This window comes from Erpetoichthys calabaricus, chromosome 3, assembly GCF_900747795.2.
Source record: "Erpetoichthys calabaricus chromosome 3, fErpCal1.3, whole genome shotgun sequence".
In the NCBI taxonomy this organism is placed as follows: Eukaryota; Metazoa; Chordata; class Cladistia; order Polypteriformes; family Polypteridae; genus Erpetoichthys; species Erpetoichthys calabaricus.
This window is the reverse complement of record NC_041396.2, coordinates 44,984,814-44,999,943: the sequence shown is the minus strand read 5'-3', so window position 1 is coordinate 44,999,943 and position 15,130 is coordinate 44,984,814. Positions and strand designations below refer to the sequence as shown.

Here is a 15,130-nt window from a genome sequence, read left to right as displayed (position 1 = left end):
AGTGTAGTTTACAGGTTGTGGTGTTCGTGTGCCAGCCACTGAGTCGGGGAAGCCGCTGGGTTTGAGTCTGTGACCGTTATGTGATCTATATTACTGGCACAGTGGATTAGAGCAAGTGTAGTGAACAGGTTGTGTTGTTTGGGCGCCACCTACTGACTCTGGGAAGCCGCTGCGTTTGACTCTGGGGCGTGCGCAACGACGCAATATGCGCCTCGGTGGGAAACGAGATGAAATATCATGGAGGGTATATGCGGTGGTATGGGCGGTCGCGTCCGGGCGGCTGTACAACCTGGCGTGCACACTTTACCTCAGGTGTAGTTCACAGGTCGTAGGCATGGTAAAGTTTCCATTTAATTCAATAACCCTATTTGAACTAAAGTGGTTTCTTTGTGTGGGCGCCTTCGTTCATTGTTTGTATCCATGACTGTACAGGTTGTGTTGTTTGGGCGCTCACAGGTTGTGTTGTCTGGGCACCACCTACTGACTCTGGGAAGCCGCCGCGTTTTGGGAAGCCGCTGCGTTTGACTCTGGGGTGGGCGCCGCTGCGTTTGACTCTGGACTCTGAGGCGGGCGCCAAGGCCTCAGTGCGCATGCGTGCGTTTGACTGTGGACTCTGGGGCGGGCGCCAAGGCCGCAGTGCGCATGCGTGCATTTGACTGTGGACTGTGGGGCGGGCGCCAAGGCCGCAGTGTGCATGCGCCTCGGTGCGTCCGCCATGCATATATTAACTGTGGGTTAGTAATATAGATGAGAACTGCACAGAATTTATATCCAAACAAATCAGCTTCTTCCTAGAGACAAACACGCCCACAGAGGTTTCTGCAGGAACACTCTGGGAAACTCTAAAGGCCTTCTTAAGAGGACAGATTATTTCATATCTTTCCCACAGAAATAAATTAGAAACCAAGAAACTGTCAGAGCTAAGAAGCGAAATTATTAGAATAGATGAAGAACAAGCCAGGTGTCCAAGTGAAGCTCTTCACAGGAAAAGGCAGGCCCTGCATACAGAACTCAACATCTTAACAACTAAAGAAACTGAACAACTTATTTATAGACCTAATCACGATTGACACCTATCTATGCTGTGCATATAAAGCCGAGGATAATCTGAATGCTTCTTAGAACACTGGCGAAAGCTCCTCAGTGTTTACCACATTCCATAAAAATTATGGTAAAGATTTCTATAATGCTGAAAACTGAGCTACAAAAGTTTAGACTTGTGCAGGTCAGTTCATGTAGATTCAGACCGTTCAGCCGTGAAGGACTGCACAGTAGAACCATGCACTTGGGACTGATCGGTATTTTCCACCCCAGAAACATAGCACTGCCAGATCTTCCAGAATGTCACTCTGAATTTTTTTATTCTGAGAGCGTACACTATAGGATTCATGGCAGAATTGGCATGACTGAGAAGGATGAATAAGTAAAGTGCAGCTGGGGGCATGTAGCAAACATTGCAAAACAAGGACACAGCATTTATGATGGGCAAAGGTATCCAACAAACTGTGAAAAGAAGAAGGATCAGCACTAAAGATTTGGCCAGCTTCAGCTCCTTCTGGTAGTATTTCTTTGAAGAGAAGCACTTGCCCAAGGTACTGGTAAGCTGCTGCTTGATGGTAAAAAACACTGAGGTGTAAAGGCACAGCATGATCAGTAAGGGAAGGAGGATTACAACAAAGAAGTTGAAGTAGACAATATACTCCATGCTCATCACAGTGGTAAATGTGCACTCTATAGTCTCGCTGATGTTTTTCTTTTGTTGATTGTGCCAGCCCATCATGGGAATTAATCCTAATATTATGGAAAGTAAGCAGCAGAAAACAGCAGCCATCATTGCTCTTCTCTTGGTAACAGTTGTCCGATACCTAAAGATAAAAACCACATTTTATAAGGTGCTTGATAAATAAGAAGTTATTAGGAAACTTTGTTTTTTATTCTCTTATTCATTTAAAAACAGTAGAATATGTATTCTCTTAACAAACCTTTGGCATATGAAGGAATTTACATAAATGGGAATTTTAATGTGCATTCCAATGTATAATCTCTTCATTCAAGGTTGGTTCCTGCCTTGCACCCAGACTGAATTAGGTGGGATCAACAATAGCTTCAAGGATTTTATAACTACTCCTGTGTAGGTGTGTGTGCATACACATGCCAATTGAGTACATTTTAATGAGGTACCACAAGCCCAATTTGACTAACCTTTCTTCCCTTAAGCCAAAATGACAACTACTGAAAGAAAAAATGTCATCACTGAAAGATGACATTCATCTATTACGTAACCAGCTTATTCCAGTTCATTATCACTGGTGCAAAGGCGGTCCTGGCAGCACAGTGGGCAAGCAGGAGTGAATATAGAGTTCATAATTAACTTTAGACTATGTCACATTAGTTGACTTTTCCAGCGATTTTCACTCATAGACTTAAGTTAACATGATCTTAGCAAGTCAGAGCCAGTCAGTGGCATGCTGACATGAAGGCCAGTTGCCTATTTGACGTGCCCAGTGAATGACTCCAACTCATGTTCTTGACCATGTGGGTCCTTATTTGCCCAGCCCATCCTTGGTTATGACTATTGATGGTTCCGGGGTCGGGAGCTACCAGATTTGTGGAGCCAACCTGGACCATCACAAAGTCACAGTTAGTTAAATGGAGAAAACCTGTTAGGGGTTTCCAATTAATTCTAATTTAAATGTCCTTCTGTGTGGAAGGCCCAACCTGTGGTGAGCCAGTAGTGTGACCCAATCAACTCAATAAAGACAGGTAAATCAGTCATTAAGAAATAGAAAAAGTAGGGGACAAAGAAGAATTTCCATGAATGCAAAGTGGAGTCAAGGAAAAATGTACTATTTATTGGCTTAAGCAATGGTATAAGCAACAAAAGGAAGTTATGGAGTGATACAGCATGGCAGAGACACTCGAAAAATAAAGTTCAGAAGGTCACACAGTGCCTGAAATAAAAAAGATATGGTCAGATATCAAAGTTGATGTGAAAAGTCCACTGTCTGTTTATTCTATATCAGACAATATTACAAAAGCTAACCCCCATGCGCGGTGATGGTGCTGCTGTGCCCAACACATCTTTGGGCACTGGCTGCACACACACCTCTGTCTTGAAAACCGTTGGGTGACCATCTGACTGTGTGCTGACAGACGCTGTTCTAGAGTCACAAGATGCAGTGGTGGATGCTGTAAGAGATGTGGCCAATGAACTAAGGAATATAAGGGCTGTACAATGTGATATTCACCACAAATTAAATGAATTAGTTAAAAAATAAAGGCTGCATCTGATTACCTGTTTTTACATTCTGCTAATTACATAGTCAATTTGGCTGATCATTTGGTGGGTCAGGCTCATTATATCGCATCTCTTCAGGTACGGGCAAGCCATGATTGTGTGCCGCATTATGCAGCAAACTACATGCTTGCACAATGCGACACACTTTCTGTGGACTATAGAGCAGCACATTAATAGAGTGGAAATTCTTTTCATTTACACAAACAAATTTTCTGAAGGTGCCTTTGTAGTTCAGCATCAGTGCCAAGCACCGCAAAGAATTGGTTCTCTGCTCTTTACATGGCTCTTTGAGGTGACTCACTATCCTTAAAAGGACTGCCTGCCTTTTGCCACACTAGTTGGATAAAGCACCTGCGACTGTGCGCAGTGGCCTTTTTTATAGGCTCTCCTGCTATGGATGAAGTAATGCCAGTTTGTTCTTTTGGTGATTCATCCCTGGCTGATGTAACTTGTCCAGCACTGTTGCAACAGCAATGTGCATGCAGTTGACCACTCTAATTATTTTTGGAAAACTGGACACTGCTATGAATTGTGCTTTGATAGATAGATAGATGGTTCCCAGTTCAACCACAGTGTAAGGAAATCTTATATATGTGAACGACAAGTGGATAATATCATCCCAAACAGCTGTCCTGGTGACTCAGTGATGTTGGCGAAATACACGATCAGTCAGTAAGTTCACATTGAAAAGCTTGTGTGGCTAAAAACCTGAGAGTGAACAGAACTTGCTAAGGATTAGGTAGAGCACAATTCCTCAAAGTCTCCCTTTGTAAAGCCACCACCAGTTCAGCACAGAGCTCCAAGAGGAACGTTTTTCCAGTAATCATCATGTATAAATACGCACTCTCCTCTAAATCTTCCATTTGCAATGTCTTCTAACAATGCTAAAACAGCTATGGTAGTTGGAATAGCTTGGCCATTCAATGTACCATTATATTGTTACAGAATGATTACAATCAAGTGGATTAAATTTGTAAACAATATGCAGTTAATTTCAGTGTATTTGATAAATTCTGCATCATTGATGCAAATCTAAAAAAGAAAAGGACACCACACAGAAACAGTAGCACTGCTTTAATGCTGGGTGCCACCTGCTTGCAAAACCAAGCAGAAACTTGCATACACATAGTGTGAGGTTGCCATGTAAATGTGCGTGGCTTTACGGCAAGTTTAGCTTTCATATATCTCAAAGTGAGTGTTGAAACAGGCATATGCAGTGCGTACACAACGTTTATATATGAGGCCCCTGGCCATCCACAAAAAATGAATGATCATGCAATACGAAGACTACTGAGGGAGGCCACCAAGAAAAATATGAGAAATCTGCATTTAATAACTGTTGCTCAAGTTGCTGCTTTATGGAACAGTGGCAAAGAGAAAGCTAAAAACACACAAGACATGTGGTCTAGAGTTTGTCAGAAGGCACATGGGAGACTCTGAAGTAAGCTGGAAGAAAGTTGTATGGTCTGATGAGACCAAAATCAAGCTTTTTAGTCATCAGACTAAATACCATGCTTGGTACACATTAAGAAAAACTAACCATCTTCACTGTGAAGCATGGTGGTGGCACTATCATGTTGTGGAGATACTTGTCTGCAGCAGGCCCTTGTGAAGGTAAAACAAATGCAGTAAAAAAAAAAAAAAGGGGAAATCCAGGAAGAAAACCTGACGCAGTCTGCACCTTGGGAGAAGTTGTATTTTTCAGGAAGACAACGACCCCAAGTAAAAAGCCAAAGCTGCACAGGAATGGTGTAAAATCAGCATTGTTACTGTCCTGGAGTGCTGGACTCAGAGTTCTGATCACAATACAAATAAGAATTTGTAGCAGATAACAGCTGTTCACTTGTCACTTGACAGAGTTCAAGCAGTTTTGCAAAGATGAATCATGAAGAAGTGAAGTGTCCAGATATGCAAAGCTGATAGAGACCTGTGCACACATATTCAAGGTTGTCATGGATGCCAAGTACATGTACTCCTAAATTCTGAGTTGAAGTGGGAGAGGGGGGGTATTTATGTGATCATTAATTAGGTGTTTTATATCTGTAAATAATTAGAATTTAATTTAATCTTTTCTTCTTGCTAAAAGACTCCAAAGCTTGTTATAGGGACACATGACAATTCTGATACCCTATGATGTGGCTTTCTGTTGCCTTATACTGTCTTGGAGGTGCAGCTCCTTCACTCTTTAGGGAATCATGTTATCCTATAAATCTATCCCCTTAATTATACTGTGATAGGTTGGTAGTTGGAGAGGTACTAGTTGGGGGATGAGTGTAAGGGATTTATTTTATGTCCTATTTACATTTTTATATTGCCTTGAACTGCTCCCTGAGCCAGCACAATTATAACATGCGCTTCCGTCCTAGAGAGGCAGCAAATAGAAACAAAAAAATAAACAAATGATCTGGGGTGCGAGCGACCAACACTACTTCCCTACTAGACTACAAATATAGAAACACACCAGTAAAAGCAAAGTTGAGCTGCAAAAGAATTGTTATTATCCAGTAAAATAAGGAATTGGACACAACAAACAAACCCCTGTATACATAATACCGCTCTGCAGCGCTGCCATCCCCACACAAATCACGAAACAAAAACAGTCAACAACATACACCACTAATACACAAATGTTATAAACAAATTAACGAAACCAGAGTCCTTTAAATATTCACCGTTAGTCATGATCATCTACAGCCTGTTATGGCGAAGGATGTGCCGAGCCGTACCTCCTGTTCAGGGAAACATAATATTACCCAGTTCCTTATGCTGGCCTGTCAGGTCCTCTCCCGACTGACTTCACCTCATTCATAAGAAAAGAAAATTGATTCTTACAGAAATGGTCCTGGGTTCACCTGACTTTTTCCAGTGAGTTGAGTAGCTTTCCCCTTTGTTGTTTTGGTGGCATCTGTCTCTCCTTGGCTCTGGTGCTCTCTTCTCTTCCTTCACCCTTCTTCCCACCACAGATTTACAGCGGGAAAAATAAGTATTGAACATGTCAATGTTTTTCTCAGTAAATATATTTCTAATGGGGTTATTGACATGAAATTTTCACTAGATGTCAGTAACAACCCAAGTAATCTACACATACAAAGAAAACAAAACAAATAAGTCCATAAATTAAGTTATGTGTAATAAAGTGGAATGACACAGGGAATAAGTATTGAACAAGCTTACTGAAATTTATGCTACTAGCCAACCCACGGCGTAGCATACGCCGCATAATTATTTATTGATGGGTGAACACTTCCTGAAAGACACAGTTCTCCAAATTGGGTGGGTTTGAGGATACGACTGTGAGTGAATGAAAAGATGGAACTCTGGAGAGAGCAACATACAATTGTCCGTGACTGAAAACTGGTTTTGGCAGATACAGGCATATCTTTTTGAAAGTTTGTCCCTGTGCCTTATTAATTGTCATTGCAAAGGCCAATCTAACAGGAAATTGTCTGCGTGTAAAAGTAAAAGGCAAATTTGAATCTGATGGGGTCAGGGATATCTGGGGAATAAGGATAGTTTGTGAGGTAGGAGCTGCAATAGTTTTATACTCCAGTACATTGCGGTGAATGCTGGTAACAGTCAGTCTAGTGCCATCACAGAGACTTCTTACTGGCATGAGGTTTCTGAGAAGCATGACACTGAACCTATTTTAATTTTGAGTTTATGCGGAGGCATGCCAGTGGGAGTAAGACTGTTAAGAAATTCTTCGTGGAATGAAACTTCGATCTTCGGGATCGTCTGTGACGGTGGAGTCAACGCTGGTGAAAGTTACATCGTCGGTAGGGATAAGTTTCAGTACTTGTTCATTAAGGTGTAGCGAGTCTTCGTTGGTGACGCTTAATATAGCTCGCGTACTGAGTTGTTCCAGAGTCACAGTTGAGAAGTCGATGTTGCCATATTGTTGTTGAACGGGATCAGAAATAAAAGGAAAACAATGTGAAGGTAATGGGCGGGCGGAGCTCTGTCTTACGTGCGTGGACGCAGGAGGAGGGTTAGAGTTGCTGGGCGGGGCTCTGTCATGTGTATCCCATGATGCGGGAAGAGGGTTAGAGTTGGCAGGCGGGGCTCTGTCTTGCGTGCGTGCATATCCCATGGTCAGGCGACTTGGTGGATTATATATAGAAAAGCAGCCGGAACCGAAAAGAACAATGAAAAGTCAACGTGGCTCAGAGGTGCATGTGGACTGTAGCAGAGACGAAAGCGACTGAGGCGGTGTTTGGTAAGGTCTTGCTTGCTGGCACATGAGCAGGCAGTGTGCATGCCTCGAGAGCGAGGGTGGACATGGAAGGAGGGTTAGAGTTGGCGGCGGGGCTCTGTTGTGCGTATCCCATGGTCTTAGAGTTGGTGGGCGTGGCTCTGTGAGGTGGTGGGCATGGCTCTGTCATACGTATCCCATGGTCTCTGTCTTGCGTGCCATGGTCAGCTGCTTAGTGAATTGTTGGTGGGCGAGGCTCTGTCTTGCGTCTTGCCTGCCATGGTCGGTTGCCTTAGTGGATTATATATATAGATGCTTAGTAGAAAAGCCTTTGTTGGTAATGACAGCTTCAAGACACCTCTTGTACGGAGGAACGAGTCGCATGCATTGCTCAGGTAATATTTTTGGCTCATTCTTCCACACAAAACTGTCTTCAAATCTTGAAAGTTCTGGGGGTCTCTTCTATTGATTCTGATCTTCAGTTCTTTCCATAGATTTTCAATTGGATTCAAGTCAGGTGATTGCTGGGCCATTCTAGCAGCATTATTTTCTTTCACTGAAACCAATTTAGAGTTTCCTTGTGTTGTGATGTGAAATTTTGCATACAACTTGATAAATGTTTTGTATGTCTTTATTTGTAACTTAGGCAAAGCAATGTAATATTAGTGTTACATTAGTGAGAAGCATTCGTGTTTACTCCCCCCTTTTAGGAATGGGTCTCTTTGAATTTTATGATAGGGTTGGGGGGAAGTGCCTCAAACCAGTTTGGTAAGTGTTTCTCTGCTGGAGTCTCTCAGTCAACCCCCACACAAAGCCAGGCTGCCTAACTGCCAAGCTTTACCTTAACATATGGTTTGGGGGGCAGGTTTGAAGATGTTCTGTCCCCCCATTGGTCTGAAGTATGGCTGTTTGGAACTGGCTTGTTTCAGAAGCCTTTAAGTACCATGACGTCCTATTGGCTCTAGGGATTGGACAGAAAACCTATAAATTTGCTCACTCCCTCACTCTCTTTCTCTTACCAAACTGATGAATGACCATCTCATACCATGAACTAAAAAGTACAACACAATGAAGTGCACAGCTCGGCAGCCATTTTGAGACAGGCAATGTGGCATGTTCTGAAGAAAGCTGACCACAAATGATGCCTTAACTAGAGACATTTTAAGTAACTAACAAGTCTGTGTGCCGCCTGAAGCTACACATCACCATTTATCATGTTGTATGGTTGCCAATATTCAAATGTACTTTGTATATTGTTATTTTTTATGAATATTATCAATAATACATTGTTTAAATTGTAACTCCTGCTTGTCTCTTACTACACCTAATTGTCTGAGATTATAGTTGTAGAAGGGAAGGTGGGGAGAAGTTATATGGTACAATACCTTATAAACAGTGGTACGTCTGGGAGATTTGAGGCATTCTGACAAAGGCTACATATTAATAATACAAAAGGGGAAAGTAGAGTAAAATATTACTCTACCAAGACAAAACACCTTGGCTGTGTGTTTGGGATCATTGTCTTGCTGAAATGTCCACCCTCGTTTCATCTTCAGCATCCTGGTAGATGGCAGCAGATTCTTATCAGGAATGTCCCGGTATATTTCTCCATTCATCCTTCCTTCAATTATATGAAGTCTGCCAGTATTTTGGGGTGTTTTTGGGATGATGTGCAGTGCCATTTCTCCTCCAAACATGGTGTGTGCAATGACATCCAAAGAGTTCAATTTTGGTCTCATCTGACCAGACTATATTCTCCCAGTATTTCATTGAATGTCCAAATGTTGTGCAGGAAACTGTTTTCTTCAGCAGTGGAGTCTTGTGTGATGAACGTGCATAGGAGGCCATGGCGGCTGAGTGCATTACTTGTTTTCTTTGAAACAACTGTATCTGCTAATTCCAGGTCTATCTGAAGCTCTCCACGAGTAGTCCTTGGCTCTTGGACAACTCGTCTGATTATTCTTTTGACTCCTCTGTCAGAAATCTTGCGAGAAGCACCTGGTCGTGGCCAGTTTATGGTGAAATGATATTCTTTCCACTTCCAGATTATGGCTCCAATGGTGCCCACTGGAACATTCAGATGTTTAGAAATATGTCTGTCACCAATGCCATCAGTACGTTTTGCAACAATAAGGTTGTGAAGGTCTTGAGAGAGCTCTTTGCTTTTACCCATCATGAGATGCTTCTTGTGTACACCTCGGTAATGAGAAACCTTTTTACAGGCCATCAATTAGGACTAAACAAGCTGATATTCATTTGCACTGATGGGGCAGGATTGTCAGATGTCAGCTGGGTTCTTGGCTTTCTGTGCCTTTTTCCACCTGCTTTTCTTCATTTGTTCAATTCTTTTTCCCTGTGTCATCCCATTTTATTACACATTAATTTATGGACTTATTTGTTTTGTTTTCTTTGTATGTGTTTATGTCAATAGGCCCATTGGAAATATATTTACTGAGAAAAACATTGATGTGCTGATGTGTTGAATACTTATTTTCCCCACTGTATATATGGTCAGCTCCTCCCCTTACAGTTTGTTTGACTCTCCAAGCCAGGTGCTCCCTTCCCCATGAACCATTGGCCGGCCTTGCACATTCAGCCAGTCCATCATTAACAGGGGTCTAGGGAAACGTGCAAACTGCGAGTGACACCCAGACATATCCATAACAACTGTTACAGCCTGTTGTTATTCTGATTTGATTCAATAAACAATCATATAAAAGGATGCATAAAGAAAATTGGGGCATGTAAAGAAAAATTAAGTCATAGGCAGAATATGCAAACCCCACACCACACACCCTATTTCCTGTGAACATGGTTTGGTTCATTAACCAGTTGTATGCCACAGTTTGTCTGATCATTTAACAACACCCGACCACTACAAGCTATAGCTATAATATGTTATTATGATGCAAAAATATTATGTAAATAAAAGGTTTTCTGTATGTACAGTACAAAAGACCCTGTGTAGGTTATTAAGATTAAAGTGAAACTCTCCAGAAGAAGTGGGAAATGTGGGATATTTTAGTAATCTATACCAATTAATAAAAGGCAAAGCCCTCACTGACTCACTGACTGACTGACTCACTCATCACTAATTGTCCAACTTCCCGTGTAGGTGGAAGGCTAAAATTTGGCAGGCTGATTCCTTACAGCTTACTTACAAAAGTTAGGGAGGTTTCATTTCGAAATTCAACGCGTAATGGTCATAACTGGAACCTCTTTTTTGACAATATACTGTAATGGACGGCAGCTCGATGGCCGTGGGAGGCGGAGTTGAGTGTCACGTCATCACGCCTCCCACGTAATCACGTGAAAAGACTGTGAACGCAGTAGGGAGAAATGAAGGAAGAGCCGCAAACAGCGAAGAACAAAAAATTCATTAAACAATTGAGAAGGGAGCGAAACAGTAAGAAGCGAGCGAGTGAAGCATACAACAATCTTCATAAGGGAAACAAAGCACGGTGTAAAACGTAAGTTTAAATTAAGTTTATTGAAACGCTGCCGTTGCAGATTGCAATAACATATTCGCAAGATAAAAGAACTAAGTAGGGAGAAATGAAGGAAGAGCCGCAAACAGCAAAGAACAAAAAATTCATTAAACAATTGAGAAGGGAGCGAAACAATAAGAAGCAAGCAAGTGAAGCATACAAGCATGTTCATAAGGGAAACAAAGCACGGTGTAAAACGTAAGTTTAAATTAAGTTTATAGATACGCTCCCGCTGCGGATTGCAATAACATATTCATGAGATAAAAGTTTAATGAGAAGACACGAGGTATAAACGAACCACACGCCGTAGCGCAACGTTAGGGGCAACAGTTTCAACCATTCTATGATCTGCTTCTCGCAACTGAAAGACGGCACATGGCGGATGTTAGCCGACTTGCTGACCGCAATGTTAGGGGCTTCAACTCTGGCGCTGACGATAGAGATTCGATTCCCGAGAGGGGATGCAGTGAGTGTGTATGCCTGATGAGCCCAGAATTAGGGAGAAACACGTGATGCATACTCTTTGCATTATTTGAAAGTAAACTATTAAAACCATTCTATGATCAGCTTCTGGAAACAGAAAGAGGGCACGTGGCGGATGTAAGGCGACTTCCTGACCAACCACAAGCGTAACCTGGCAGGTAACCACCCATACAGTCAGATTGTGATTCAGAAAACGAATGCGATGAATGTAATTACCACAATCTACATACTGTCAAATAAATGAAACACACACCGTAGCGCGACAGCTGTGAAAAGCGAGGTTCACAAAAAAACAGATCCTTAACAAATTGTTATTGGTATATTTTCGATCCATTTAAAAAGGTTTTCTTTTCTTCTTAAAAAATTAAAAGCAGTATATATATATTTGCTTCTCGCAATTAAAAGAGGGCACGTGGCGGATTTTAGACGACTTCATGACCAAACATAAGTGTTACCTGTCAGGTAGGGTTACCACTTTTAATACAAAAAAATAAGGGACGCATACTGCAGTGGGTGCCACATCCCAGTGCCAACACTTTGCAGACTCTACTTAAAAGACCCACCCTCCTCACTGGACAGTTAAAAAGACCAATCAAACTAACGATGACATCAAGTATTACCCAATCAAAAGTAGAAAAGGAGGCATCTTCATAAAATGCGTGTGGGATGATTTGCATGAGACGCTGCTTTGAAATAAATGATAAAAAAAATACGGGACAAATCCCGTCTCGTATTGATTCAAAACGGAACGCGCAATTTCATTCTCAAATACGGGACGATTACGTATTTTAAAGGACGGGTGGCAACCCTACAGTGCCAGGTAACCACCCATACAATCAGATTGTGATTCAGACTAGGAATGCAATGAATGTAATTACCCCAATCTACATACAAGGCGAAAGTCTTGCAACATTCAAAGATGATGGTTTGGGATAAGTACAGCATAGAACATAAGAGCTTATGAAGCCTTGAACCGAAAAAAGCAAGATCTCAGAGATCGTAAAAAAAAAAAAAAAAAATAGGAGGTAATGTCGTTTTACTCGCTGTAGATTTTAGTCAAACATTACCAGTTATTCCACGAGGGAGACCAGCAGATGAACTCAGCGCGTGTTTAAAATCCATGCTTCTCCCACGGTCAGTTATATGTCGCGTGTTCTCGGGTAGGTACACCAAAAAATGTATACATTTAAGCATGTAATGGGCAAACAAAAAATGAGGTATACCCGAAGGCACTGCAGTAGTACTTAATGTAACTTTACTTCTTAAATGTTAATGTTTTACTGTTTAATAATTTATACGCTTCTTATATGTTGTTCAAATTCTTTTATCAAAATACCAGTGACAGCGCAATGCACGATAACATGGAGTGAATACACCATACGCATCCGCCCACGGCCGCCCTGGTGTGCGCAGATAGGAGTTGATTCTACAATAAAATAAAGATAAAAAGAGTAATACAATCATCACCCATAAAGCGGATAGTAGACGTGACGTACTATATGTGTACCAGATTTCAAGTCAATAGGTGAAACGGTTTGCGAGCTACAGGTGATTTAAAATCCTGGACAGACAAACGAATAGCCACGGTAGCAAATTACAGAAGATTTTACTGTTTAATAATTTATATGAAATGTGCTTCTTATATATTACTTCATATTCTCATATGATAATGATGTTAATGTTGTTTATATTGATTTCTATGTTATTGAAACTATATATATATATATATATATATATATATATATACACACACACACACACACACACACACACACACACACACACACACACACACACATATACATACACTAGCAAAATACCTGCACTTTGCAGCAGAGAAGTAGTGTGTTAAAGAGGTTATGAAAAAGTAAAGGAAACATTTTAAAAATAACGTAACATGATTGTCAATGTAATTGTGTTGTCATTGTAATGTGTTGCTGTCATATTATATATATATATATATATATATATATCTGTATACGTATATATATATATATATATATATATATATATATAATATATCTGTATGTGTGTATTATATATATATATATATATATACACACATATACATAAACACATTATATATATATATATATATATATATATATATATATATATATATATATATACACATATACATATTATATTATATATATAATATATGTGTATATGTATGTATATATATAATATATGTGTACATGTATGTATATACTGTATATATGTGTATATGTATGTGTATATATATATATATATATATGACAGCAACACTCATAACAATACCACCACAATTACATTGACAATCATGTTACGTTATTTTTAAAGTGTTTCCTTTTCTTTTTCATAACCTCTTTAACACACTACTTCTCCGCTGCGAAGCGCGGGTATTTTGCTAGAGTATATATATATTATATATATGTGTGTTGTGGAGACTGGCTCGGACACAGACAGGCAGACACGTTCATGTCACCCAACACACGTTTATTATACATACTATTTACAGTTCTTGCACAAACCCAGTGCACAAAGCACCAATCACCCCTTTTAAAGTCCTGGCCACAACACAATGCCTTTCTCTTCCTGGTCTGCCTCCACTCCTCTCCAGCACGCTTTGTCTTCTTCCTCCCGACTCTCGCCCTGACTGGAGGGAGGCGGCCCCTTTTATATGCCCCGGATGGGCTCCAGGTGCATCATTAGGGCCTCCGTGGCCACACCCCTGTGTGGCGGAAGCTCCCAAGGTGTTTCCGGAAGTCCACCAGGTGCTTTCAGGTTTCTTCCCCCCCAGCACTTCCCGGTGTGGCGGAAGTACTGAGGGCCAACACTCCCAAGGCATTGGGGCGCCCCCTGGCGGTGACCACGGGCCCCTACAGGGCTGAGCTTCCAAGCTCCGTACCCGTGGTCCCCAAAGCCACCAGGGAGGACGCCCCCTCGTGTCCTGGAGGAGGCACAAGCCCTTCTCCACTCCTCCTAGGCGTCCCGGCCGGGCATGGATGCCCGCCGGGCACCACATTGCCCCATCGCCAGCGAAGACCCGTTGGTCCGAGCGACACACCCAGTTAGGGCGGCTCGACCCCGAAGTGGGTCCTACTCTTCGTCCAGGGTCCAATCCGGCACCCTGGAACTCTTCTTCGGCACCCCCTCCGAGATCTCCTCGCCCCGCTGTTTAGTGCCGCTCGTGCCTTCGCAGCCTCCGCTGGTTGAGAGGCTGCCCCATCGCCAGCGAAATGTCGTCCGGCCAGACGGTCCATCTGATGAGGGTCGGCTTCCCACGAACCAGGTCCTACTGCTCGTCCCGGGCCCAATCCTGCAACACACAGAAACACAGGGGCAGAGCCGCTGCCTGGACACCCTTCCTTGGCGTCCCTCTGTGCCACGCACTGGCAGCGCTCCCCCCTTTTACAAGGACCCCGGAACTTGCCTGTTCGGAACCTTCTCCGCGGGTTGCGTGTCCCTCTGGCTGACGGGACCGCCTGCTTTTCTCTCCCTTCCACTGGCTCAGGGGAGTGGCCCTTAACTGGACGTGCGCACCCAGCAGCACATCCTTTCCTGTTGGAGGAATCGGCACACAGCCCTCGATCCCTCCTTTCCCTCTTGGACGCCTTGACGGTTTGAGTCTGCGCATGACAAACGTGCAGCCTCGCTCCCGTCTGCGTCCATGCAGAGCGACGGGAG

At 42.3% G+C, this 15,130-nt stretch overlaps 1 protein-coding gene across 1 annotated transcript in view; it reads right to left on the bottom strand.

Annotated features, from left to right (window-relative positions):
- The window catches only part of LOC114647978 (adenosine receptor A1-like), a 42,359-nt gene that overhangs the window by 1,048 nt on the left and 26,181 nt on the right, over positions 1 to 15,130 (bottom strand). The window contains exon 2 of the mRNA XM_028796716.2: positions 1,057 to 1,865. Coding sequence (XP_028652549.1) covers positions 1,232 to 1,865 — 634 coding nt within the window. The 3' untranslated portion in view covers positions 1,057 to 1,231. The remainder of the gene's footprint in view (positions 1 to 1,056; positions 1,866 to 15,130) is intronic.